Raw genomic sequence first — 27,809 nt, forward strand, 5'->3', positions numbered from 1 at the left:
CTAAAAAGTGATATGGGAATTCATTATATAATTGTAATGCATCTTATCCTATTATATAAAAAAGTAAGAATTTTAATTGTCAGTAGCTTAGGGTTTCTCCATTTGAGGGGAGCTTCACACTTGTCCCAGGATAGTTGTAGGCTATTTTATTAAAGGTTGTTAGAATGGTTTTTGGCTATTTTTTGTCTTTTCCCAACCTTTCTAATAGTATAGACATAAACAAGTTACCAACTTATGATAAATTCACTAAGTGAAAAAGTCTTTGATACTTCTTAGTTATTTTTTTATTGAAATATATTTCGGTGGACATTGCACCCTCTTCAGTCTAAATAACATAAATCATATTAATTTAATTTACATAATAAAAGATAAGTAAAAATATAGAAATTTGTAGAACTATGAAGGCAGAAAATGTTGCTAAAAAAAGAAGAAAATAATATGATCAACCTTGAGTTTAGTTGTATGTTAAAAGTAAACTGAAAGGGATTTTTTAGCAGGAGACAATAATCAGCAGGGGGGGGGGGGTGTTTAAAAATACATTAATATACATAAATTTTAATATTCCTTATTATTAAGATCTGTACTGGACTATAGTATACACATAAATGAGTTGCCAACGGCTCAGAAGCACTACACAGCTATAACAGGTAAACAATAGTTTTTAAAAAAAACTATGATTAAAATGATTTTGCCATAGAGAAAGTTGACATAAAATTATAAAGAACGTGTCCTAACTTTTGTGATTTTTAAAAAAATAGCAAGTCGATTTTTTTAGTAAGTTGTAGATGTAAAATGATCCATAGAATTTAGATATGCAATCGTTTTTTTAGTAGATATCTTATTTTTAAGGAATTTTAGCAACAAAAAAATGAAGAAAATTGCCATTATGAACAAAATTAGTAAGATCTTTAATTTGACACCTTACTTTTTAATTCTGTTGAGTAATTATTGAAAAAATCTATTTTGTTGAACCCCGGTTAATCAAAACTTTTAACTTTGGAAGCTCGTCGCGAATGGGTTAAAACAAAATTATAAAACTTAGGACACGTTCTTTTACTTTTACCCATAGCTTTTATAATCATGCTTCCTATCTAGTTTTGACAATTCGCTTATTTTGGACTTCATTGGTCTCGTCAAGGGCGTCCAAGCCTTCCAAGCCTTAGGGAGGGGGGGTGAAAAATAAAAATTTTGTGGGTGCTAAATCTAAAGCCACACCCCCAAATGAATTAGGGGGGGGGGGGTAATCTTTATATCATATAGGTAAGAACATCCAAGTTTAAAATTTTGTTTTTGGAGGGGGGTAAAAATTCAAACTTAAAAATTCATTGTGGGGGGGCGGTAATCACCCCTTTACTCCCCCCCATTGGACGTCTTTGGTAATATTACTTTTAATTGTCATAACAAAAATGTAAAAATAATAATAATTGTATAACAAAAATATAATAATAAGTTAAATATATTGATTATTTACTGGAATTATAATAATAGGATTATTTTTTTATCTTTCCCTCTACCTGGTTTATTTTTATACCATAATAAATTAATAATTGCGCTTTTGATAATATAATTTATTACTTATATATTTGTGTAAAATTTTAATTATATTATATAGAAGTTACAGGATGTTTGTCTGTACTGACTTTAGACCGATATGATTCTCCTTTACAATGTAGCTTTTTCATAAACATGGGAAGGTTTATGACTATTTTGGGGGAGGGTACCAAAAACCTTTGAAGATAAGTCGACTATAAAAAAATGAAAATTAAAGGGGTCAAGTATTCTTAAAGGCCTATTGGGGCGTAGCTGCTTTATTTTTAAAAATTTTATGATGAATGGCCTATATAATTATATATATATACCAATTACAATTAACATGTAGACTCATTTTAAGCTCCTGAATTAAATATTTAGTCGGATACAAAATTTTGACATTTTTCTTAACTAAATGTTAAGACGATGAGTCAATTGTTTCAATTTTGACAAGAACTTAAGTTAATAAAAGTCCCAAACAATTTTAAATTTGAAAGTCCTTTCCTTCTATGTTTTAAAGTATATATATGTATATACATCCATAAAATTAGTTTTTCTATAAACAAGGATGACAATATCCATAAAGTAAAGCTCTGAAATGGTATGACAGACGAACATTAACTTTTGTAGAGTGTCTTAAAAACAGAATTTAAAAGGTCATACTGACATTTTTAAGACTTGATTATAGAGTTGCTACGATTTCTAAATCGTACCTAACTACTACAGGAATCATCATGCAAAGTTTGAAATCGATAGGACAATTCCAACATGCCTAAATTAACGAAAAAAGCTATCCATTACGGACGGACGGCCGACCCTAATTATAGAAAAGTCATAAGTTATAAAAAAAGTATATCTTGGTACCATTACATCCCTGTGAAAAATATTTATGATTGGATGGTTGGATATGTAAATGTAGTATAGCCACACCGTTTTGAGCTAATTAAGGAGCAGCCCCACTCTTGTAAATTTCTAAATCCAAGTTTTTGCTTCCATCTATCCCTGTGTAATTTGTTTATGATTGGATGGTTGGATATTGTGTTGGAATGATTTTCTTGTATTCCCTGGCAAGTTCGAACCCATTAATTCCCTTTTCCTTACACCAGAGAATGAGTGTGTTACGCGGCATTCCTAACTATCTCCGCGCTTCGCTTGTAAACAAACAAAGGCGCGCACATTTTTTCCTTGTTGATTCCCATGTGAAGAGCTACGTGAATAAAAATAATGTATTGGATGGATATACATGCGCTCTAATCCGTGGAAGATCTCAAATAAGCCTTCCTGCTTAGTTTGACATCATAATGTGGTAAGAATTTATCTTAATTCTTAATAATAAGTGTAGTATGGTATATTTTCACGAAGAAATTTAAAACATTAATTTTTCAACAAATAGACCATTTAACTGCTAACTTTTGACATACGAATATTTTCCTTAATTTTATTGATCATTTGAATCTAAAATTATCAATTTCTGATGCTATTTAATATGTTTCGTGCCAATTTAAAGTTTCTTAGAAATTTTATATTTTTAATTAAATTGAAATCACGCAACCTCGATATACAAAAATAATAAACCATTAATGCTATGTAATTAATCTTTATATTTTTGTTTTAGATTCACCGTTTTCATGGTAATAAATACACATTTGTAAACATTCACATGTTGGTCATTCGGAGGGCTTGGAGATTAAGATTTCGTGTACGGCAAGGCATGCGTACCGAAACAGATATGTAAAGATGGAATGATGCGTAATTAATTAATAGTGTTACACAGTAATTTTATTTATAAGTACAAGCTATATACTAACCTTTTAGGTTGGCCCTTTTTCCCGGTTTTTTTTGTAGCGAATAATTAGAGTAAAACACTAGAGGGAGAAAGGGTTAAATAACTGTATCTCCCCATCGCAACCTTGTGCAACCTTTCTATTGGGTCATTGAAAATCAACAAATGGTGTCGCTTATATTAACACAGCCAAGTAGCAAAAAATGATTAAGAAGCAGACGAAACAGGTCTTAGAAAAAGAAAGGGAGGTAGTTGTCTGTATATACATCTACACTATAGATCTGTTAGAGAATCTACACTCTAATTCACTGTGTCTGTCCTTTTGTCCGTAACACTATGGGATTTATTTGGCTAGACATCTGATTTTTCCATAACAATGGAACATATTTATTTATATAACATTCTTGGAAGTCCAACTGCTTGTAAATGGTATAAAATCAACAATTGGAATTAAGAATGATGAGCTATATAATTATTTACTAAGTATATTTGCGATTACTTTTATTTAATGAAATCTTCCAATATTTAACATTTACAAAATGGCCTGCTTTATTGCATCAAGATCCATGACAGATCTATATAGGAAATAAACGTCTATAAATGAGCTTGAGTCTTCCAATGCACATAGGGGCAACAAGGGGCATCAATTCACCACCCCCAAATCAAGTTTCAATCGTCCTATGAGTATTATCATACCTAATGTACATCAGATTTCAAAGGAATCGTAAAAATACGCTTTTTAAGTAAGCTTTCTTAAGTCTGAAAGTCAAGATATGCCAAAATTTTCTTACAGAAAAAGGCATATATTTTGTGTTTCACCAACAATTTTAAATGTATTATAAAATCTCTTAGAATTAACATAATTAGACAAAATAACTTCAGGTGAGTCATGCACTACATGTATTTTGACAATATAAAAGAAAAAAACACAAATTAAAGATATTAGTCCTAAATAATTATAGTTGAAGTTAAGATTTTAGTTTATTTTTGTTTGTTTTATAATCAACATTTGAGTAGACAGTAAGAGGAAATATGTTTTCACCGGTTGCCACCGGCTAAAAATACGATATTTGATTACCCAAAGACATATTATAATCGCCTGTACTGGTTTCACTTACCGTAGGGGTTTTTAGCGCGTTTTCTGAGGCTGGGTGCACGAAAAGTTTGTTAGGAAAATCTTTTAAACGCGCTTTTAAAGTCAATATGTGAGATGTAATACATATAAATAAAAGATGCAAAAACATAGTTATGCGAAATATTTATTTGATCAGACTTTGAATTAAAGTTGATAATGAATATTTTCTAGTTCTATTGCACTAAATGATGAAGAGGGGAGGGAGGGGGGGCTAAACCTAAATCTAAACCTCTTTATATTTGATGTTTTAATGTAACTGAATAATCTTTTCTATGGATTATTACAAATATCAGGGATCTAAAGGGATAAGACAAAGGTCAATAAATTGATGTACATCCCCAATGATAATACACAAAATTACCCCTTGTGTAGATTAAAGTTAGTAGTTAAAACGTTTGAACACACAACTGTAAAACTTTGGGGACTAGTTTTATAAACAGCCCAATGTCCCCTCTCTCACTGCGGAAAGGTAAAGTTAATATTCAAATAACGAAGTGTTCTTATAATCATTCTAATTTGGAATTAGCAAGTAGTCTATCTGTCTGTCTATTGGTAATGCTTTGTCTTTAAATTATGTAGGTACATGGTCTTCATGTTTAGCGTTAGTAGTTTTATTTAGAAAGGGAGAGGACATTACACTAGTCCCCAAACTTCAAAGTTTTATAATAACGTTTTTTTATTCGTTGGCATTTCAACTTTAGGAAATTTGATTGATTTTTTATTGGTTGGTTTATTAAGATGAGTATCAAAACTTTTCAACCACTAATTGTCATCTACAGACAATCATTTTTGTAATATAATTTATTATTTAATGTATCAATATTGGGGATGTACATACATTAATCGGTTATTGTTTTGTTCCTTAGATCCCTGGGCGTTAATCTATAATAAAAAGTAGCTTGATGTCTGTTTGTCTGTCCGTCCGTCCCTTAAGATCTCGGTAACCACTAAACCGATTAGATTCTACTCTTCAGGGAATATATCTACTGGTCCTGTGGTGGTTTAAAGCTATTTTACAAAAAAAATCCTCTAAATTTTTTCATATTTCTATAATTAGGATCGGTCCATCCGTACGTCTGTTACAGTTAGCTCTTTTAGTTAATTTAAACAGGCTAGAATTGTCCTATCGATTTCAAACTTTTCATGCCGTTTTCTACAACAGTTAGGTACGACTTAGAAAGCACAGCAACTCTATAATCGTTACCAGAAAGTCCGTACATCCATTTATAACAAGCTAATTTTTTTAATTTTATGACAACAAATAATGGTTTTGAATGTTATAAATATCCTATTCATCTGATTTTTGAATACTGATTCCTAGTACAATAAGGTATAGTGTTATAAGCGAAGCATCTCTATAAAAGTCCTAAAAACGTCAGTATGTTCTTAAACAGTAACATGTATTTAATCAGTTTTAATTACAATTTTGTATAGACATGCATTAATATTTAGTTCTGACACTTCACAAGTGTTAGTGTTCGTTTGTCTTTCCATTTCAGAGCTTCGCTTCTATGGATGTTGTCATCCTTGTTTAATTACCTCTTGGAGCAAAGCCCATAGAGGCTAGGGGCGAAACTGCTAGTATACATATAAACAGTAAACAAGAATCATAATATCATTATAAATATAGATATTAGCCAATAAAAATTTATGCCAATAATGCTCATATTTATAATGGATTTATTATTAAGTGAAACTTGTAGCTTGCTAAAATAAGAATACCCATCCACCCCTTTACACCATCCTCTCCCCTTCTTCTGAAATGAATTAAATGACCCCAAATTTGACTTTTTGAATACTTTGATGGATAGATAGATGGATAGGTAGATGGATGAGTAAATGGATAGACAGATTGGTAGACAGATGGATAGATGGATGGATAGATAGATGGATAGATAGATGGATGAGTAAATGGATAGACAGATGGATAGACAGATGGATAGACGGATAGATAGATGGATAGATAGATGGATGAGTAAATGGAAAGACAGATTGGTAGACAGATGGATAGAGGGATGGATAGATGGATGGATAGATAGATGGATAGATAGATGGATGAGTAAATGGATAGACAGATGGATAGACAGATGGATAGACAGATGGATAGACAGATGGATAGACGGATAGATAGATGGATGGATGGATAGATAAATGGATAGATAGATGGATAGATAGATGGATGGATAGATAAATAGTTGATGGATAGATAGATAAATAGTTGATGGATAGATAGATGGATCGATAGATGGATAGATGGATAGATAGATAGATGGATAGATGGATAGATGGATAGATGGATAGATGGATAGATAGATGGATAGATAGATGAATAGATAGATGGATAGATAGATGCATATATAGATGGATAGATAAATGGATAGATAGATGGATAGATAGATGGATAGATAGATGGATAGATAGATGGATAGATAGATGGATAGATAGATGGATAGATAGATGTATAGATAGATGATAGATGAATAGATAGATGAATAAATAGATGGATAGATAGATGGATAATTAGATGGATAGATAGATGGATAGATAGATGGAGAGATAGATGGATAGATAGATGGATATATAGATGGATAGATAGATGGATAGATAGATAGATGGAAAGATAGATAGATGGATAGATAGATAGATGGATAGATAGATAGATGGATAGATAGATGGATAGATAGATGGATAGATTGATGGATAGATAGATGGATAGATAGATGGATAGATAGATTGATAGATAGATGGATAGATAGATAGACGGATGGATAGATAGATTAATAGATAGATGGGTAGGGTAAGGAGGCGCTATTTTTGGGGAGGGGTTAATCTGGTAATTTTCCATCTACCTTCATTAAATGACCTTTATCTCCATGTTCCTTTCAAATGACAGAAAAAAACATAAAAGCAAATTTGTTCGTTGTTAAATTGCCTACAAAAAAGTATAAAATGAAATTTTTGTGGGATGAATTTTAAGGGTACTAAATAATTAAATCCCCTTTTTGATTGATTTGCCCCAATGTGCAATGGTAAAGTGTTTAAAACTCATAGTGCTCCAATAATTCATAATAAACTCTCATTGACCAAAGCGATAAGACCTTTATTCTATTTGTTTATGGAATTAATTAAGTTTTTTACTTCATGTAGATATTTGAATTACATTGAAGTATTTAATCCTTATTTCATAAATAAAAAAATAAATATATATTCATAATAGAGTAAATCTAAGAAAACTCTATTTTAAAAGAATTTGATTGTGGCGACACTTCCTTTGTGTTAAAATATTAAAACAAAAATTTTAATCATATTAACCCTTTGGTGATGGTAATGTGAAAAAAATATAATTGAAAAAATCTTTTTAAAATCATTTAAATTAATAAATATTTACTTCTTTCTTTTAGATAGTAATGGTGGGGGAGGAAAATTGATTTATTGAGAAATAGATAAATAGATATGTACTTATAGAAAACTAGCCAATAGCGATATAGTTATATTGAGCCAACTCTAGTAATATATAAGAAAAATGTGAAAATCGCCTCATAAGGGCGGGATTCTCCTTCGATTTGAGTGATCATCTTGAGAATCCAGAGCATCATCCACGTGTAATGGGATGCGATACTCTAACATCCAAGAGTATTAGGTTAAGTAACATCCATCAGACAACCAACCCTTTGATTGCACGACCTTTGTCTGAGAATTCCTAACTGTGCATGGTAGTGAGTTGCTCCTGTTTATGGGCCAAGGCATTCCTCCTACTATTACTATTAATGTCGCGCACCTGACATGCCAATAGGAACCATTTTTAACGTCTTTAGTTATGACGCAGTGTCGGCCCGAGATTCGAACCTATCAACCCCACAGCGACGAGCGGATGGGCTACGTGTTGAGCAATTACAAAAAAATGCTAAAAATGTGGGACAACCTAACTGGGCATACACACAAACTGCATTACAAAAACTATTATTATCAGACACCGTTTAGTTAGGCGGAATAATACAATTTAAAGAAAGGTTGAAAAATAACAGGTTTATTTTTAGATTTTATAATTTATAATAGGACAATTCTAATTTTCAAGTGTCGTTGGGGGGCAACACATCGTAAAATTGACAACCTCTCCATTTGCCTCTTGTTGGTTATACCTTATTCCTGCTATTTACCGAACCTTAAGTATTGTAACGTTGAAAAATAAGTATACATAAAAAGGTATGAAAGAATATATATGCGTGTGTGAGTGTGTGTATGTGTGTGTGTGTGTGTGTGTGTGTATGTGTATGTAAATATAATACAAAAACATCATAAAGAGTAAATGAGTATTTATCCAATGATACAGGGTACTCAATAAACAAATAAAGTTTATACTGGTACCCTAAGTTGCAGAAGCGTCCAAATTTACTCAATATATACAAGCAAAGCAACATCCATAAGTAGCGAAGCTCTTATTATAAACTGTAGAAAAACATCAGAGCATAACGGTCTGATAGACGAACATAGTGAGTTGTAGAGTAGATGTACATGGATCACATTATTTGACGTCAGAAAAAATTAACAATTAACCAATAAGAAGCCAGTATTCACTGTGGTAAAATATATAGCGGCCTCTCATTGGTTAATTGTTAATTTCTTCTGACGTCATAGTTCGACACTTTTACTGTTTTCATAAATCCTTTGATGTTTAATGTATTTAAGACACAACGACGCATTGGTTTAGTATATACGCATTGGCCAACGAAAATTCATGTTAAATTGCAGAATTAATAGTTAAACACATTTCCACTTTACAATTATGATGATCTTATAGAATTACAGACAGACAGACGGACCAAGTAAGTTGTACAGAAGAATATCATTGGTCAGCAATATCTTAATAACAGATCTATAGTATAAATGTATATACAGACAAATACCTCCCTTCCTTTTTCAAAGACCTCTTTCGTCTGCTTCTAAATCATTTTCTGCTACTTGGCTGTGTTAATATAAGCGACACCATTGGTTGATTTTCAATGACCCAATAGAAAGGTTGCACAAGGAGGTTGCGATGGGGAGATACAATTATTTAACGCTTTCTCCCTCTAGTGTTTTACTCTAATATCTTAATGAAAACAAACAGCTACATACCTTTTTGATGCCCAGTACTTTGTAGTGTAAACGAGATAAGTAATTGTATATAGGGGAACAATATATAGAACTAAATATGTATTCTTTTTCGTTATGTAGGCCCTATAAAGCAGTTACATTTTAGTTACATCATTTAGGATGATAACCGAAACTTTTCTGGACATTACAAAAAAAACTAATAAGTGGCAAAGCTATTTAAAATCATACACAGAAAATGAGGGGAAGTTATATGATTTAAATTTATTAAATACAAAATACTGGTACCCAAAGTTTAAAAAGCATGCATCTCATTCGTTGCCTTAAAAACTTTGAATACTTGTATTAGCCTATATTATTTGATTCAATCAATCAATAGTATCAATACTTTTCAACCAACAATTTTAATCTTTAGCATAGGTATGAACCAGCTTCTACCAATAACGAAATTAATTCGGATAAAAATCACGAAACCTATACGTGTTTTTCAGCTGTCGTTGGGGGGCAACACATCGTAAAATTGACGACCTCTCCATTTGCCCCCAAAATATTATTTTATATTTATTTCGCTTGTTGATTATACCTTATTCCTGGGTATGAACAATTGGGGGATGTACATCAATTTATCATCCATTGTCTTATCCCTGAATATTTCTTGAACGACAGTCCATCTGCTTAAAGTGCACAAAATATACTAAATGTTCTTTTTATAACTTTTAGTATTTTTAGTTGCGTGGCTTCTATACAATTAGGGTACCACATAAAATTTTGCAATGGATACGAATCTCGGTCCAAGCTGTGTCATAAATAAAAACGTTAAATTTGTTCTACTGCTGCTATGTTAGTTGCGCCAGAATGAATAGTTGGGGGAACGACTTGACCCTAAAAACAAGCAACCTAATACAATGTACAGTTGGGACTGAAAGAAATTTGTGCAAACATTGATAGGTTGTCTCCAATAGATTGCAAATATTAATTTTCTTAAACGTTATCTACAAAGTAATAAAAATTTGATTGTTTTTTTTTGGGGGCGCAGCCGATGGTTCTTCCTGTATAATAATGTTCTTTTTTTTTTTGCAAAAAAACTGTTTTGAACATATTTGTCCTTATTTGGTAACTTTAACCAGTTTTCTGCATTTCTTATCGTTTCTCTTCAGATACTTGCTTCCAAAAATATTTCATTTTTAAACTTTTAATTCTAAAAGGCACAATATTAGTATATAAAGATATGCATATCATTGAAGACTTAATTCATTAATCCAGTAATCTAATAAAATCTTAAACCTCTTACATAAATCCTAGCTTGTTGATTCCTATAAAAAGAAGGAATAACAACAGATCTATAGTGTACAGGGTGCGGCACATAAATCCGGAAATATAAATAGATTATTCAAAAAAATGGCGGCCAACCTCAATCACCGCCTCTACCCGCCTCCTCAACCGCCTGCTGGTCCAGGTCAAAATGTACCTGTCCAAGCTGGCGTAGTTCTCCTTGATAGTGGCAATGAGGGAGGTCTTTGTGGTATGGGCACGTCTATTGGTGCATGATAAAAAGTAGCCCCAGGCCTAAAAGTCCATTGAATTATGATCGAGCTGCTGGGAGGCCACATTTCCTTAGGAACGTGAGTAACTGCAGGATCCAAATTCGAGAATCCAGATTAAACCACTGCACTGGCGCATTTGGAATCTGCCTTGTTGTACATATACGCGGCCAGCTCGTTGTACACATCCATCTTTATCCAAAGATTTTTTTGTGCTATATAAGGTCATTACCTTAGCTTTTTATAGTGGGGTCAAACGTCCTGATTGGTCAAGTAGTTTTAACGCTTTGGCCGTTCTAAAAACGTCCGGATTTATGTGCCGCACCCTGTATATTACCCCGTACTGTTTTAGAAAAATTTTGTTAAAAGGGGCTTAAGAAAGGGACTATACCCGAAAGTTTCAAAAAATGATTTCCAGTATGGCTCCGAACCTTAATGGTTTCTGCTGGAATAAAACCGGTTCTTACTTCATACTGAAAAATCATGTATGGTATAATAGAGAATTTACTACGAATAATAGAATTGAAATCATTAAATTAAGGTACACATGTATAGGGTATGTATGTCTGTTTATAAATTAAAATTTGTTTGTTGAAAAGTTTTGGCACTATCAGTTTTGAAGCCAACGAATAAGATAACGTGGTTATAAAACTTTGGATACACGTGTAATTTACAGTTCAATGTCCCCGTCCTCCCTGTTTTTATTAAAAGCGAAGCTTTTCTATAATTAGGGTAGGCCCGTCCGTACGTCCGTAACGAATAGCTTTTTTCGTTAATTTAGACATGTTAGAATTGTCCTATCGACTTCAAACTTTGCATGATGATTTCTGTAGTAGTTAGGTACGATTTAGAAAGCGTAACAACTCTATAATCGTTACTATAATGTCCATACGTCCATTTTAAACATGGTAATTTTTTAACTTTATTAACAACAATTTTTTATGGGATATAATAATCCGATTTGTCTGATTTCTATCACATTAAGGTACAATATTATAACCGCAGCATCTCTATAATCAAGTCCTAAAAATGTCAGTATGTCCTTAAACAGAATTCAGTATTTCAGAAGTTTTGCAACAAATTTACGTATAATTTTGTCAAAACATATGTATTGATATTTTGTTCTGACACTTCATAAGAGATAATGTTCGTCTGTCATACCGTTTCAAAGCTTCGCTTTTATGAATGTTGTCATCCTTGTTGATATTAGTAATTTGAGGAGGATTCTTAAAAATAACTTAGGGTCGCTTAGTGAGGCAAAATTATTTTTGTGAAAAATCCTCCAAAATCGCATAAAAAATCTAAAAAATTAAATCATAAAAGGGTTATTAACATAAGATTTTGTTCAGTTCTTGTAGATTTTTGAGGATTTTTTACAAAAATAATATTGTCTTACCAAGCGACCCTAATTTTTTTTTATTAGCATCCACCTCTGTTCTCAATATCCATATATCCCTGGGTAGAGCAAAGCAAATTACCAAGTTGGAAATTAGGTTATTCTTTATATATCTCTCTACGACAAGATATTTTACATGCCTTTATGGAACAATAAGTTTGGTAAAAACAGCTTTTTAATTAAAAAAACACTTCTCTGAAAATCCTATGGTCATGAAGTAAACATGTTTTTTTTAGGCAGTGATTGGACATTTGACTGTAAATTATACTACTCCCCAAAGTTTAATAGATCTTCTCCAAAAAAACATTTGAAACCCTTCATTTTATTCCGCCCCCCCCCCCCAAAAAAAAATGAACTAGGACGTCCTTGCGTTGGTTGTTTGTTACATCAGCACCTTTGTTAGTAGCGCGGCTGCTCTATAATTAAGGCTTGACCATGCGTCTATACGTCTCAATGTAAAATAACTTTAGGGTATAGTCCCTTTCGTGGCAACGCCTCTTAAGGGGCGTTTCTTCGTATTTTCAATGTAGCTTTTCTCCTATTTCTAGCCCCTGTGGGGGGCTCTATCCCTGTGGGACAATCACCTAACCTAAAATAACCTATGAAAAGTTATTTTGAAAGTACGACGAATCGCCACGAAAGGGACTATATCCGAACTTTATTTACAGGTTATTTACGAATTACTTCTGCAGTATTTCCATAGTTTTACAAAAAAATAACAGTCGACTGTCCACTAGTGTATATGTAAGAGAATAGGGATAGTAGAAAAGTAGCTTAAAACCCTCCAAAAAGGCTTAAATTAAAAAAAATAAAATTATCCGAAGACCTATGTTAAGGTTCCCTTAAAAGACGAACTCAATTGATTCATCAGTTTTAAATTACAGACATATTAAATTATTTCTTTAAACTAGGGATGGGTCGGATAATTTTTTAGCCGGATACCGGATATCCGGCTAATTTCTAATGCTGGATATGCAGTTCTGGTCGGATATCTGGCCAACGTTCAATATCAGGCAAATTACCGGATATCCGGCATTAAAAATCAGCTGGATATATAGTTTTAATATCCGGTATCCGGCCGGATATTGATAATAGCCGGATATCCGGCCCAACTCTACTTTAAACATCAGTATTTTAACTTCCAATGATGTTCTTCTTATGGACTTATTTGTTTTTGTTGCTCTGAAAGTATTTAGCCCAACTTTTATGTAGAAAATAAGAGAGAAAAAATCTGTTAAGCAACTTTTCAATACTTTTCTTGGGGAACAAAGTTCTTTCCTATGTACACAGGATCTATAGGTATGAGACAATGATAAATTAATATACATTCCAATTGAAAATAAACTAAATCAGCTCTTCTGTAGATAAAAATTAATAGTTGATACTTGTAATTTTATATATTAAAATTAAGGTTATAGCCCCTTTCGTGGCAACGAACCTTAAGGGGCGATTCTTCGTATTTTTCAGAGTAGGTTTTCTCATATTTCTAGCCACTGCGGGGGGCTTTAACCCTGCGGAGCTAATTGCTTAACCCTGTGGGACAATTACCTAACCCATTATAACCTATCATAACATAAAATAACCTTTAAAAGCCATTTAAAAATACGACGAATCGCACCTTAAGAGGCGTTGCCACGAAAGGGACTATTCCCAAACTAAGTTACAGTAGTCAAAGTTACTTGGAAATAAGATAAAATGGTTATAAAACTTTGGATACCAGTTAAAATAATAGCCCAATGTACCCTTCCTTCCTGCTATGAATAGAGGGATAATTCAATGAAAGATAGATTTATAGTGCTCAATTTAGTCTCAGATAGCCTTATATTAATGGGGAGAAAATTTTTTAAAATTCTTAGTTGACCTTAAGGGATAAGACAATAAGATACATTTATGTGCACCCCCATTATGATATTATTCATTACATTATTACCTTTCTGTAGATTAACCTGTTTGGTAGAAAAGTTTGTACACTGCTAGTTTGAACCACCCAGCAAGTCCCCAAAGTTCTTAAGCCAACAAGTTAAAAGCACAGAATAGTTTTTTTTACATTCTTTCGCCTTAGCAACTTGATAATTTTATTTTAGGAAGGAAACAGCGTATAGTGTCCAACAAAAAATGACGCTATACAATACAAATGACCAATAATAGGCCAGTATATAAATGTATATTATTGACTAATGGTAAATAGCAATACTGGCCTGTCATTGGTCATTTGTATTGTATGACGTCATTTTTATTGGACACTATACGCTGCTTCATATTTTAGATGTACATGTAACATATTTTTTAGAGAATAATTATTATTTGTATAGTAGGTAATCTTAATTTCAAAATATGAAGTAAAATTTTATAAAAACTAAGGTGGATTCTTAAGCTCACTATTCGCTAGTGAGGCAAAATTATTTTTGTTTAAAATCCTCCAAAATTACATTAAAAATCTTCAAAAATGAAACAAAATCTTATCTTAATGATTTATTTAATTTTTTTGGAGGATTTTTCACACAAATAATTTTGCCTCACTAGCAAATAGTGATAGTTATTTTAAAATTTTGAATCTTTACTGAAAATATTTGAGTAGTAGGAATAGAACACAACACATAACTAAAATTACTTTTCAAATTTCAGGAAACTTTTCTGTGGCAGGATTTGAGCTCACTCTTAGGAGAAAGGTAAGATTTTACATATATCTATCTTTCTATCTGACTATCAATCTATCTATCTATCTATCTGACTATCAATCTATCCATCTATCTATCTGACTATCAATCTATCTATCTATCTATCTATCTATCTATCTATCTATCTATATATCTATCTATATCTATTTATTTATCTATCTATCTATCTATCTATCTATCTATCAATCTATCTATCTATCTATCTATCTATCTATCTATATATCTATCTATCTATCTATCTATCTATCTATCTATCTATCTATCTATCTATCTATCTATCTATCTATCTATCTATCTATCTATCTATCTATCTATCTATCTATCTATCTATCTATCTATCTATCTATCTATATATCTATCTATATCTATTTATTTATCTATCTATCTATCTATCTATCTATCTATCTATCTATCTATCTATCTATCTATCTATCTATCTATCTATCTATCTATCTATCTATCTATCTATCTATCTATCTATCTATCTATCTATCTATCTATCTATCTATCTATCTATCTATCTATCTATCTATCTATCTATCTATCTATCTATCTATCTATCTATCTATCTATCTATCTATCTATCTATCTATCTATCTATCTTATCTATCTATTTATCTATCTATCTATCTGACTATCTATCTATCCATCTATCTATCTATCTAACTATCTAACTATCTAACTATCTATCTATCTATTTATCTATCTATTTATCTATCTATCTATCTATCTATCTATCTATCTATCTATCTATCTATCTATCTATCTATCTATCTATCTATCTATCTATCTATCTATCATCTATCTATCTATCTATCTATCTATCTATCTATTTATCTATCTATCTATCTTATCTATCTATCTATCTATCTATATTTTATTAAATATTCTTTTATTTTGTATGGCATTGTGTAGGTAAAGCCATTACAGGGATCTTAAGGGGATAAGGCAATGGACGATACATGATCAACAATTACAATTAACAAAATACCCCTTCTGTAGATTTAAATATTTGCTAGAAAAGTTAAGACAACCCAATAAAGATTCAATTAAAGTCTCCAAAGTGTTTAAGCCAACTAAAAATAAATTATGTTTATAAAAGTTTGGAAACACTTTTTATTTGCAGTAAAAAATCCCCTTCCAGCCTTGGTCTTTAGTCTGCGGTTTAAAGTTTAAAATTAAATTCTAAGGATTCATTTGCCTGCAGTCACCCAGAGCTAGAAAGAAAGGATTTTTGTGCATCAAAAAATATTTTTTATTCGTTTTATTTGGTTTGTACATTTTTGTTCCTAATGGCTATAATCTCTCTTTCATAAAAAAGCATGTTTCCATGAAAACTAATGTATAATTCTAATATGATTTCAAGCACTTTCAATTAGTTTCTTTTATTAATATCGGCTACACCCCTAGAGGCCTCTATGGGCATTTGAAGAGGGGGGAGCTGAATTCGATAACCCATTTCTCTTGAGAGGGTGGTGGTATCTTCCCCAAAAATAGTTATAACCTTCCTTATGAGAACCATACCGGTTCATCGAGATCCTTCGGTATAGACAAACAGACAGACAAACAGACAGACAGACAGACAAACAGACAGACAAACAGACAGACAAACAGACAGACAAACAGACAGACAAACATACAGACAAACATACAGACAAACAGACAGACAAACAGACAGACAAACATACAGACAAACATACAAACAAACAGACAGACAAACAGACAGACAAACAGACAGACAAACAGACAGACAGACAAACATACAGACAAACATATAGACAAACAGGCAGATAAACATACATACAAACATACAAACAAACAGACAGACAAACAGACAGACAAACAGACAGACAAACATACAGACAAACATACAGACAAACAGACAGACAAACAGACAGACAAACAGACAGACAAACATACAGACAAACATACAGACAAACAGACAGACAAACAGACAGACAAACAGACAGACAAACAGACAGACAAACAGACAGACAAACAGACAGACAGACAAACAGTCATCTTGTATGCGCCTGTAATTGATGGTATCGTCCATGTATCCATTCAATTTATCCTTCTCCCCCATTAACTAAATTATAGACATGTTAATTCATAATAAATGGAAAAATTAGGCAAATATTTACCATTTATTTTCTATATTTACTTTTCATGCTGTATACTATTACGAGCGGCTTCGCCCCCACCCTCTGGTTTTTTTACCCCCTTCATAAAAATAACCCTACTTTAGGGGATTCAACCATTTTGATGAAGTTATGGAACCCCCCTAAAAAATATACCTAAAAAAACTTGGAAAGGAACTTTAGGGGCGATTCGTCGTATTTTTAAAATGGCTTTTTATAGGTTATTTTAGGTTAGGGGTTGGGTGAATGCCCCACAGGGTTAGGCAATTGGCCCCGCAGGGTTAGAGCCCCCCGCAGGGGCTAGAAATAGGACAAAAGCTACTGTGAATAAAACGAAGAATCGCCCCTTAAGGAGCGTTGCCACGAAAGGGACTATACCCGAACTTTTAAAACTAATCCAACAGACAAACGGTAAAACAAACAGACATTCTTCTCCACACGTTGGAAAAATGGGTATTGTGAAAAGCAATAATAGGATGGAGGGAGAGGACATTGGACTGCAAATTCAACTGGTACCCAAAGATTGATACCATGTTACCTTTTGCCTTGTCTAAAAAAAAATAGGCATTGTTGTGTGAATTTTGATTGGCTGATTTTAATATTGATCTTATGAGGGTGTAATTTTAATTTGGGTTGGGCCGGATAACCGGTTTGGCCTGACATCTGGTTATTTTGAATATCCGGTAATTTGCCGGATATCCGGCTTTAAAAATCAGCCAGATATCCGATATCCGGTGTCCGGCCATAAAGTATCCAGCCCAACCCTAATTTTAATAATGACTACTTGGGATGTATATAAATTTATCGTCCATTGTCTTATCCCTTAAGATCCCTCAATAATAAATACATATTATTATGTAACTAAATTAGCTTATTTTGTTTCTGTCACATTCTATATAACAACAAGGGTTATAATGTACATAATTAGCGCTGCAACTTCAGTATATTACAAATTTTTTTGTAGGAGATATGACATTATAGGCATTATGACAGAATATATGTCTTGAGGACCGTCAAAAATCTCTAGGAAAAAATCTTGATCAAAAAAATATTTACGTCGCAATCTTTAGTTTTTTATATTAAGCTAAAACTTCCCCCAATCCGACTAAACTTTCAACAATTGGATAGATACCATTCATGAGTAAAAAAGCACATAAAAAGATTATGGAATGGGCAGACAAAATGGGTCATAAAGTAGATGTTGAGTTCCCATAACAAAGAGAGAGAATATGCAAAAACAAGAAAATCACGAAACCTTAAAAGAATAACGTTTACATCTGTCATACAGACGAACATAATTATGTAAAGATTAGATGCATATTGTCATTAGAATCTTCAAACATAATTTCAGCTGTCTATCTTTAATAGCAGCTGAGAAAATCACATTTCCTCAACGCTTTACGGACTGTCTGACTAAAAGACAAAGTGAATATAGAGTATCTTCGCTACTAAAAAATCTACTCGAAATGAATCGACTTTGCTTACAAAATCTTTTAACAAATCTTTTCGTGGTAGATTTACCAATTATTACTACTTTGGCAAAATATCTGGTTCTTACATAACTATTTACATATATGATATTCATATTCATTAAGAGATATAAGTTTTCCGGAATTGTAATGTAGGGAGTAGATTTGAAATCTGCATCAAATTTTAGGGATTTTTTATAAAATTCGTTTTTTATATAATTCTTTATCTAAAAGCGGAAATACAAATTAAGTTAATTAATTTTGGCATCTGTGATTGGTGGATTTAAAAAATCTGCGCTCTGATTGGATGTCGTACATCATTCAACCAATTAGAGCGCAGGTAGTTCAAAATCCACCTATCCTATTGGTCAAAATTAATTAACTTAAAATGTATTTTCGCTTTTAGATAAAGAATTTTACAAAAAAACGAATTTTATAAAAAATCCTTAAAATTTGATGCAGATTTCAAATCTACTCCCTACATTAAAATTCCGGAAAACTTATATCTCTTAATATTCATAGAAAATAAAAATCATTATAAATATGGAAAACAAGGATGACAAAATTTTTGAAAGCTAAGAACAAACTTTTCAAGAGTAGTTTAAATAAAGTTAAAATAGAGAAAATCTGGAAATGATAAATATTTGGTTGACCTACAAATTTCTAAATGCGAAGTTTTTCTACAATTCGGTTCGGTCCGTTCGTCCTTAAAATTAACTCAGTATAATCGTTATCAGAATGTCCGTACGTATATTCGAAACATGTTTATTTTTTGTGATATAATTTTCCTATTTATCTGATTCCTAGGACAACAAGGTACAAGGATATAAGCGAAGCATCTCTGTAATCAAGTCCCAAAGATGAAAATATGTCCTTAAACAGTATCCTGTATCTAAACAGTATTTTGCAACAAATCTACTTACAATTCTGTTTCGACTTCTGCCTACTCAGTTCTGACACTTTACAAGTGGCGTAGCTGATAGTTAAAAATAAGATGAAAAGATGAAAGCTAATTGTGGTCTACAATCAGTCGAACGGTCGGTAAGACTCCCTAGTGTAATTGTTTTATAGAACCTGCGCTACAAAACTTCAGACACCAAAATCTTATTCATATATTCATATCATTATAATCTGATATTTGATAATATTTAATAGTTATTTCTTTCATCGTATTATAAACCGCTTTCCGCGGATATAGAATGTACAATTATAAGATTAAAACTAGTTTTTTTAGCCCCGAGTTGCCGAAGGCACGGGCTAAAAAAACTGGTTTTAATCTTATGATTGTACATTTCTATATTCGTAGAAAGCTGGATATAATACGATGATAGACATAGTTTTTTCGTATGGATGAGAACCGGTTCCTATCCACCGGATTCGAATGAATACGAGAAAATAAGTTATTGACCAAATCTCGATACAGAAAGGGAGGGGACATTTGGCTGTAAATTATATTTTACTCAAAGTTCTATAAATATACCTTCTTATTCGTTAGCTCAAAAGCTTTGGTTACTTTTATTTAATCTTCATTGAGCCTTAAAGATACCTTCAAACTCTGATTAAAAATCATTCCATATAAATTATTTTTACTAGACGTCTGGCGATTCTTATAAAAAAATGTATTCAATTAATCAACAAACATGATTTTATCATCCAAAAAAGCAATGTGCATAAAAAAAGAAATATACTTTGGCCTAAACCATAATAATCATGTTTCCAGTATGGCTTTGAAAGGATTAATTTAAAAATCTATATTATTAGTACTTCGCTACAAATGGAAGTTGTCATGTGGTTATCCTTGTCTGTAACAATTTGTTTGGCCATAGATGGCTATTGTATCACAATTAGTATTTAAAAGCGAAGCCTTTCTATAATTAGAGTCGGTCCTTCCGTCCGTACGTAACGCATAGTTTTTTCGTTAATTTTTGTCAAGTTAGAATTGTCCTATCGATTTTAAACTTTGCATGATGAGATTCCTATAGGAGTTAGGTACGAGTTAGGCGAAGTAACTCTATAATCGTTACGTCCGTACGTCTATTTTAAACATGTTGCTTATTAACTTCTTTAATATCAAATTTTTATGTGATAAAAATATCTGATTGGTCTGATTTTTAGAATACTGAAACACAACAAAAAAGAAGAAAATTGCCATTATGAAAAAAATAGTAAAATCTTTAATTTGACACCTTACTTTTTGAATTATGTTGAGGATTCATAGGATAACAAAGTACTTTGTTATAAGCGAAGCATCTCTATAATCAAATCCTAAAAATGTTAGTATGTCCTTAAACAATATCCTGTATCCTGTATTTAAGCAGTTTTTTTTTCAGCAGATTAACTTACAATTTTGTTTCGTTCGCCTTTTATACAAATTTATATTCTGATTGTTCAGTTCTGACACTATACAAGTGTTAATGTTTGTTTGTCCTAACGTTTCAGAGCTTCGCTTTTATGGATGTTGTCATCCTTGTTATATTAGGACTCAGGTAGGGAGGGAATATTGTTTTGAAAATTAAAATGTACCCAAAGTTTTATAAATACGTCCTTTCAATTGTTTCACATTGATTGGTTGGTACAAACTATAAGTGATTAAACTTTTTCACCAATAATCATAACTTTCAAAATTGGGGGGTGTACATCAATTAATCACCCATTGTCTTATCCCCTAAGATCACTGATTATATCACAATTATTTTTTATATTAGGACCAATGCTTCATCATTAATATAAAAACAAGGATGACAACATCCATAAAAGCGAATCTCTGAAACGATAGGACAGACGGACTTTAACGCTTGTATAGTGTCAGGACTCATTAATCAGAATATAAATGTAAAAGAGTCGAAGGAAAATTGTAAGTAAATTTGTTGAAAAACTTCTTAATGCAGGATAATATTTAAGGACATACTTACATTTTTAGAACTTGCTTATAGAGGTGCTTCGCTTATAATATTGTACTTTGTTCTCTCAGGAATGAGCATACCAAAAATCAGAAGTTGGTAAAAAAGTTAAAAATTCAATATATTTGAAATGGACGTACTACTACGCTTTCTAAATTGTATCTAACTACTACAGGAATCACCAAGCAAAATTTGAAATCGATAGGACAATTCTAAATTAACGAAAAAAGCTATCCGTCACGGACGGACCGACCCTAATTATAGAAAAGTTTCGCCTTTAAAAAATATAAAAGAACCTCAAAAGGGTTAGAGGGTAATGGGGGATGCAATATATACGATTTTCATCGCAACCCCAACAAAAAAATCGGGTCCAGGACAAATACAGGAGTCCCAGACGACGGAGTGGACAAACGCAGGAGTGTTAAAATATTGAGTTAATTAAGTATTTCTATACAGATTAGGTTAGGTTAGAATATGAGTGTACAAATAAGCCCATCGCAGGGGTTAGGCATTTAAAAACCTATAAGATGGTCTAAAATAGGTTAGGTTAGGTTAGGTTAAGTGTCTACTCCGATGTTTGTCCATTCGACGTTTGGGACTCCTGCGTTTGTCCTAGGACCAAAAATTTATTTCGCTTTACTCCTTGTACCCTCCTCCTTTTAAAAAAAGATTAAAAAAGCATTTTGGGTCTTAAAGTCTGTTTGGCATAATAACATACCTTATAATAACCAACATAGATAATCAAAACAAAAGTTGATAGGGGTCTGGGGGGATAAGATAATGGACGATAAATTTATTCACACCACTCAATTATAATAAACAAGTAGCTTAAATAAGGTCATATTGATATTATATTATCAAGGTCATATTTTAGACACTTACTTAGATACTTTTAGATAAAATAAGTATCAAATGTATTACCCAACTAATTACAGAACATGTATTTAAACAATGAGTACCAGAAACCAGTATAATTTAAAATATCTTTACAAAGTCTTTTTAGAAGCGAAGCTTTTCATTAATTAGGATTTCCCGTACGCCCGTCCATCAGTACGTCCGTCCGTCCGTACGTCCGAGACGGATAGCTTTTTTCGTTAATTTAGGCATGTTAGAATTGTCCTATCGATTTCACTTTACATGGTGATTCCTGTGGTAGTTAGGTACGACTTAGAAAGCGTAGCAACTGTATAATCATTACCAGAATGTCCGTCTATTTTAATAATGTTGATTTTTTACTTTTTTAACAACAAATTTTTAAGTGATCTAATTATCCGATTGTTCTGATTTTTGGTAGATTGATTCCTGGGACAACAAAGTACAATATTATAAGCAAAGCAACACTATAATCATGTCCTAAAAATTTAAGTATGTCCGTAAACATTATCCTGTATCGAGAAGTTTTTCAACAAATTTACTCACAATTTTGCTTTGACTCTTATACATTTATATTCTAAATTATTCAGTTCTGACACTATACAAGTGTTAATGTCCGTTTGTCCTACCACTTCAGAGCTTCGCTTTTATGTATGTTGTCATCTTTGTATTTATTTCATTGTAAATTGATAACAAATAGTATACACATTTTATTCAAAAATATTCTGATCATTTATGACACTATACAAGTGTTAATGTCCGTTTGTCCTACCGTTTTAGAGCTTCGCTTTTATGGATGTTGTCATCCTTGTTATTCTTCCCTTGCGATCAATGGGATTATGCCAGCAGATAATAAATTTCATTGGTTTTCAATCTTTCAAATTTTTAAGGATTTTTGCATAAGAAGAGGAAAATTTATCAATCCAAGAGAAATATGTCAAAAAATGTCAAAAATGACTGAATATTTCTACTTCTCTTTTTGATAAATGGAGATATTTTTTATTACTTTTTTATTATACTAGCGGCTTCGCCCCTAGCCTCTAGGGTTTTTTTTCTGAAGGTTCAGGGGAGAATTTTAAAAATTTTGTTTACATTTTTTATTTAGATATTTTCTGTATTTTATAACATTTTATAACTCTTTATATCATTTTATAACTCTTTATAACATGTCATAACTCTTTATAACTTTTTATATTTAAAACCTTTGAATTTTTTCTTTTTTTTTATTGTTTTTTAAAATTTCTTTTTCATTAGCCTTTATGGGGCTTCGCCCCTACAGGAGAAGGAAATTTGATAAAACAAAGTTTAAAAGAAGAAAAGAAATTTAAAAAGAAGAAATATAATTGAAAACATAAAGAAAATATAAAAAAGTATGAAAAAGTATAAAAAAATATAAAAATTTATAAAAATATATAAAAACATACCTAAAAAAAAATTAAAAATTAGAAAAAAATATGAAATTTTTTTTTTTTTTTTTTTGGGGGGGAATTATCATTTTTAGTGGGAGTTGGGGGTGTCCCATCCTCAAGAAATGGCTTAAAACCACCACAGGACCAATAGGTATATACCCTAAAGAGTAGAATCCAATCGGTTCAGTGGTTACAGAGATATTAAGCTTCAGACGGACGGACGGACGGACAGACTTCATTCCACTTTGTATTATAGATATTTAATTTCTATCTTTCCTTAGGTATCTCACTACATGATAACATGCTACTCGCAATCTGAATTATATATCATTGTTACTATCTATCTTTCTATCTATTAACTATCTAATTTCTATCTTTAATTTTCTAGGTATCTGACATAATAATATGTTACTTGCCATCTGGAATGTATATCATTGTTCCTGTCTATCTTTTTATCTATTATATATCTAATTTCTATTTTATTTGCTAGGTATCATACTACATAATAACATGTTACTTGCCATCTGAAATTTATATAAATTTTTCTACCTATCTTTCTATCTGTAATTTATCTAATTTCTATCTTTTATCTTCTAGATATCTCACATAATAATATGGGTACTATCCTCTTAGAAATTTTTTTTCAATTATGAAAATTTGAGTATCCACTCCTCCCCTCCCCCCCCTCCCCCAAACAGAACTATGAACTCTGGCCGCAGCGCTCGGCTCCCTAGCCTATAACCTAACCTAATCTAAAATGTCGGGGAGGGGGGGGAAGGGGTACTAAAATTTTCAAAATTGGAAAAAAAATTCTAAGAGGATAACGCCTACTTGCCATCTGGAATGTATATCATTGTTTCTGTCTATCTTTCTATGTATTAGATATCTAATTTATATTTAATTTTCTAGGTATCTCACTACATAATAACGTGCTACTTGCCATCTGGAATGTTTGTAATTGTTTCCTGGATCAGTTTTCTTATTCCTCCAGATATTGTACCTGGCAGGTCAGCATAGATAGATAGATAGATAGATAGATAGATAGATAGATAGATAGATAGATAGATAGATAGATAGATAGATAGATAGATGGATATATAGGTAGACAGACAGACAGACAGACAGACAGACAGACAGACAGACAGACAGACAGACAGACAGACAGACAGACAGACAGACAGACAGACAGACAGACAGACAGACAGACAGACAGACAGACAGACAGACAGACAGACAGACAGACAGACAGACAGAAAGACAGAAAGACAGAAAGACAGACAGACAGAAAGACAGGAAGACAGAAAGACAGACAGACAGAAAGAGAGACAGAAAGACAGACAGACAGACAGACAGATAGATAGACAGACTGACAGACAAATAAATAAATGAAAATATTTTAAGAAACGATAAAAATCTAATAATGTGTCAAACACTTTACTAAGTTTCAACTTTTTTTAAAAAGCAAAATTTGGTACGGGGGGTATACAAATGTTCTAGTTCCCAAAGTTTAATTAGAACAATCCTCTAATGCAATGGTTGTTTTTTTGATTTTTATTTAATTCTAATTTGTTTTATTTTAAAGCTTTCAGTGTCGTCAATTTGTCGTGGATTATCAATCATATCCCTTTAGTTACATGAAAAAAGACCAAATAACTAAATTCCTATGAAATTTGAATTTGATGATATAAATTCTATATGCAGTTTTATTGTCAATGCATTTCAGTGTCCTTACAACATTACAAAATTTTTATTAAATTTGTAGCTTCGCCCCTATCGTCTAGGGAACTTGTATTTGAAAAGAGGAGGAAGAGTAAAGAAAAATAGCATAAAACTATTAAACTATTAAAATACTGGAACTTGAAAATTGAATAGCCTAAATTCATCCCGGTTTCCAAAAGAAGTTTTTCTAAAATGAAGAACTCAAAAAAACCTTACAACTTTTTATAATGGGATCATACGAAAATTAATGACTAAAAAACCTCAGATAGCCAATATTCCATTTTGCATTTTACTTTTGAGGATTCCCCTCTGCAATGTATAAACTTCTGATGCCAATGTTTTTAAAGCAACACAGATATTCCAATCATCATGAATACAATATTAACATCTTTTTAACTCAGGGATATGGAGATAGAGTAAAGAAGCTGATTGTTTGTATATTGCAGGGATAAGACAATTGATCAATTGATATACATCTTGAATGATAAAAATAACAGATCTATAGTATAGATGTATATACAGACAACTACCTCCCTTCCTTTTTCAATGACATTCTAAATTATTTTCTGCTACTTGGCTGTGTTAATATAAGCGACACCATTGGTTGATTTTAAACGAACAAGGTTGATGCGATAGCGAGATACAGTTATTTAATCTTTTCCTCCTCTAGTGTTTTACTCTAATATAAAAATTATCCCATTATAGATTAAAATTATTGGTTCGGCCTAATTAAGAAAAATTCTGTAAAGTATAAAAGCTAACGAGTTGGAGTTCGTGTTTATTAAATTTTGATTTGTTATTTCTGAAAGTGTGGTGTTCAATCTTTTCAACTAATATTTTTATTCTTGTTTATCAAAATTAAGGTTTTTCACAATTTAATCCTCCATTTTCTTATCCCTAAGATCCCTGGGGTAAACTGGCATTGAAAACTTTTTTTTGTCTCTTCATGAATATTTGTATTAATATTTGTTATTGCATTTCTAGGGTAGATTTTGATAGATAAAAATAAATATCGAAGCTACACTTTATGTGTATGTTTTTGGTCCGTTTGTCCGTTATTCTACTTCTACTAATATTCTTCTACTACTCATTGTTTTATCCAAAAAACAGAACAATTAAATATCTCCGAAACTCAATGTCGCCCAGTTTTTTTGTGTATGATAATTGTTATAAAGGTATAAAAATATAAATAAATTTGAACTGTGTCCTTTTTTTAATTGTTTTTTTTTGTTCAGAATTTCAAAGATTATTTTTTAAATATATTCCTGATAGGAACTTATGATATAATGTCTTTTTTAGGGATCTGAAGGGATAAGACAATAGACGATAAATAGATTTAACTTTTCAATGATGAAATACAAAATCAATTTTAAAAACTTAGCAATTAATATTTTGAACAAACAAAAAAGATTTACAATAAGAGTATCTAGATTTTTGGGTAAAAGCATATTTTACAGTATACGTTACGAAAAATGACCTGTCTTTAAAATGGTCTAGCCCTCCCCCCCCCCCCTGTAATGAATTTGTAAATTAGATCAAAGAACATTTTCCGACATTCAGCAGGCTATAAAAGAAGTAAGTTTTACTTAAGCCCAAAAATCACATAGTAAAATTGAATTAAGCATAGACATAGCTTACCCGACTTCCTAGCTCTCATACAAGTCATTTGAGCCCAAAAAGTATGTATCAAGACCTCAAAATCTATGATTTTTCGGCTTAACCAAAATTCACCTAAAATACATCAGGGTCTGAATTTTTTCATTTTGAATATTTTCTTTCATAGCCTGCTGAATGTCGGAAAATGTTCTTTGGTCTAATTTACCGCAACAAACCCCATTATACATGTATATAAAGATCACACATACAAAAAATAGGGTTGCAACTTCATTACAATGGGGACTTTTTAAAAACCGGTCATTTTTCGTAACGTATACTGTATTTACAGTCCAATGTCACATACCTTCCTTTTAAGTTTGGTCTATTCTAACATGTCAGGTTTTTACAGGGAGGGAAGGGACATTAAAATATAAGTTTTACTGGTATCCAAAGTTTAATAACAACGTTATCTTATAAATCTTATTTATTGACATAAATATTTAAGTGCCTCTATTAAATCATGATTAATTACATAAAATATTATCAGT

General features: G+C 31.7%; 1 protein-coding gene across 1 annotated transcript in view; it reads left to right on the forward strand.

Moving 5' to 3' along the window:
- Positions 1-27,809, forward strand: part of LOC145328850 (glycine receptor subunit alpha-2-like) — a 316,261-nt gene that overhangs the window by 221,007 nt on the left and 67,445 nt on the right. Inside the window, exons 11-13 of the mRNA XM_080172757.1 lie at positions 577-647; positions 15,102-15,145; positions 24,856-24,953. Coding sequence (XP_080028883.1) covers positions 577-647; positions 15,102-15,145; positions 24,856-24,953 — 213 coding nt within the window. The remainder of the gene's footprint in view (positions 1-576; positions 648-15,101; positions 15,146-24,855; positions 24,954-27,809) is intronic.

The sequence above is a fragment of the Acartia tonsa genome, chromosome 9 (assembly GCF_053477335.1).
Source record: "Acartia tonsa isolate MP-2025a chromosome 9, ASM5347733v1, whole genome shotgun sequence".
NCBI lineage: Eukaryota > Metazoa > Arthropoda > Copepoda > Calanoida > Acartiidae > Acartia > Acartia tonsa.